The sequence below is a fragment of the Nanorana parkeri genome, unplaced genomic scaffold (assembly GCF_000935625.1).
Source record: "Nanorana parkeri isolate BGI_ZX_2015 unplaced genomic scaffold, ASM93562v1 scaffold2279, whole genome shotgun sequence".
Lineage (NCBI taxonomy): Eukaryota > Metazoa > Chordata > Amphibia > Anura > Dicroglossidae > Nanorana > Nanorana parkeri.
Genome location: NW_017308547.1, coordinates 178890 through 180735, shown reverse-complemented (window position 1 = coordinate 180735; position 1846 = coordinate 178890). Strand labels below are relative to the sequence as shown.

General features: G+C 53.6%; 1 protein-coding gene across 1 annotated transcript in view; it reads right to left on the bottom strand.

Annotated features, from left to right (window-relative positions):
• Positions 1-103: 103 nt before the first annotated feature.
• Positions 104-1846, bottom strand: part of CEP112 (centrosomal protein 112) — a gene marked incomplete at its 3' end in the record, with an annotated part of 145596 nt that continues 143853 nt past the window's right edge. Inside the window, exon 22 of the mRNA XM_018573219.1 lies at positions 104-382. Coding sequence (XP_018428721.1) covers positions 104-382 — 279 coding nt within the window. The remainder of the gene's footprint in view (positions 383-1846) is intronic.

Genomic DNA, 1846 nt, shown 5'->3' with positions numbered 1-1846 from the left:
CCCTCCACAGGACCCCCCATATACCCATCATACTCCCTCCATGCTATGGATCATGGAAGAGCCAGACCAGAGGACAAGGGGAGGACCAATGAAAGGGAAGTACAGGGAGTGCTAGAAGAGAAGGGGTGCGCTGTGTGTAGGGGGCCCTCACCTTCTCCAGGGCCTCCTGGGTCTGAGCGGCGTGTCTCTTCTGTAGCTCCAGCTTGGTGGCCTCCATCTCCTTCCTTAGTTTGCTGAGCGCCATGTGATGTTCCTGAGCCGTCCTCTGCTTCTCCTCCTCCCGCAAGTGTCCCAACTCCAAGAGCTGCTGCTTGCGCTGACCGTTCCCCTGGATCAGCTCCTCCTTCAGCTTATACACCTGAGCCTCCAACTCCGAGATGGTCTGCAGGGGAGAGACGGGGATCAGTGGGCAGAAGATCCCAATACACCGTAATAGAATGGGGGCCAGGGAGCTTCAGCCTAAACCCCGACCCCATACTAGACCCCAACCTTCTGTGCTCCCTACTACACCTTCTGTGCTCCCATACTTCACCCCTATCTTCTGTGCTCCATACTACACCCCCACCTTCTGTGCTCCATACTACACCCCCACCTTCTGTGCTCCATACTACACCCCCACCTTCTGTGCTCCATACTACACCCCCACCTTCTGTGCTCCCTACTACACCCCCACCTTCTGTGCTCCCTACTACACCCCTATCTTCTGTGCTCCCATACTACACCCCCACCTTCTGTGCTCCATACTACAGCCCTATCTTCTGTGCTCCCTACTACCCCCCTATCTTTCTGGGCTCCATACTACACCCCCACCTTCTGTGCTCCCTACTACACCCCCACCTTCTGTGCTCCCTACTACACCCCCATCTTCTGTGCTCCCATACTACACCCCCACCTTCTGTGCTCCATACTACACCCCTACCTTCTGTGCTCCCTACTACACCCCTATCTTCTGTGCTCCCTACCGTATCCCCCTATAACCCACCGCCTTGATGCCCCATGCTGGAGATGGACAGTACAGCCCACATGGTGCTTTTAGTTGAGCTTTTCAGCCCTTTATTTCACTATTCCATGAGACTAAGTAATACCCGAGGACTCGGCACACGCTACAGGACTCAGCACACGCTACAGGACTCGGCACACGCTACAGGACTCGGCACACGCCACAGGACTCGGCACACGCCACAGGACTTGGCAGACGCTACAGGACTCGGCACACGCCACAGGACTCGGCACACGCCACAGGAGGGTGTAAAGAACAGACTAAGGTGACCATGAGGTGGGTGAGATGTATGAGCGAGGCCTCTCCGGAGGACACAATGATCAGCCGTGAACATCCGCACAGAACATGAACTACAATCTGCATCCATACAACTCATCTACATTGATAACGAGGGAGGAACCAATAGCCTGACAAACAGCCTGAGGGCGACGTGTGCACAACACTTGTATATTCCGTGTGATCCGACATCACCGCGCTCATCATCAACCAAACCGCAACCACCCTGACAAGTACTCATAACAAGTGATACACACAGTGATACACACACACAGTGATACACACAGTGATACACACACACAGTGATACACACACACAGTGAGACACGCAGTGATACACACACACAGTGATACACGCAGTGACACACACACACAGTGATACACACACACAGTGATACACGCAGTGACACACACACACAGTGATACACACACACAGTGATATACACACACAGTGATACACACACACAGTGAGACACACACACAGTGAGACACGCAGTGATACACACACACAGTGATACACGCAGTGACACACACACACAGTGATACACACACACAGTGATACACACAGTGA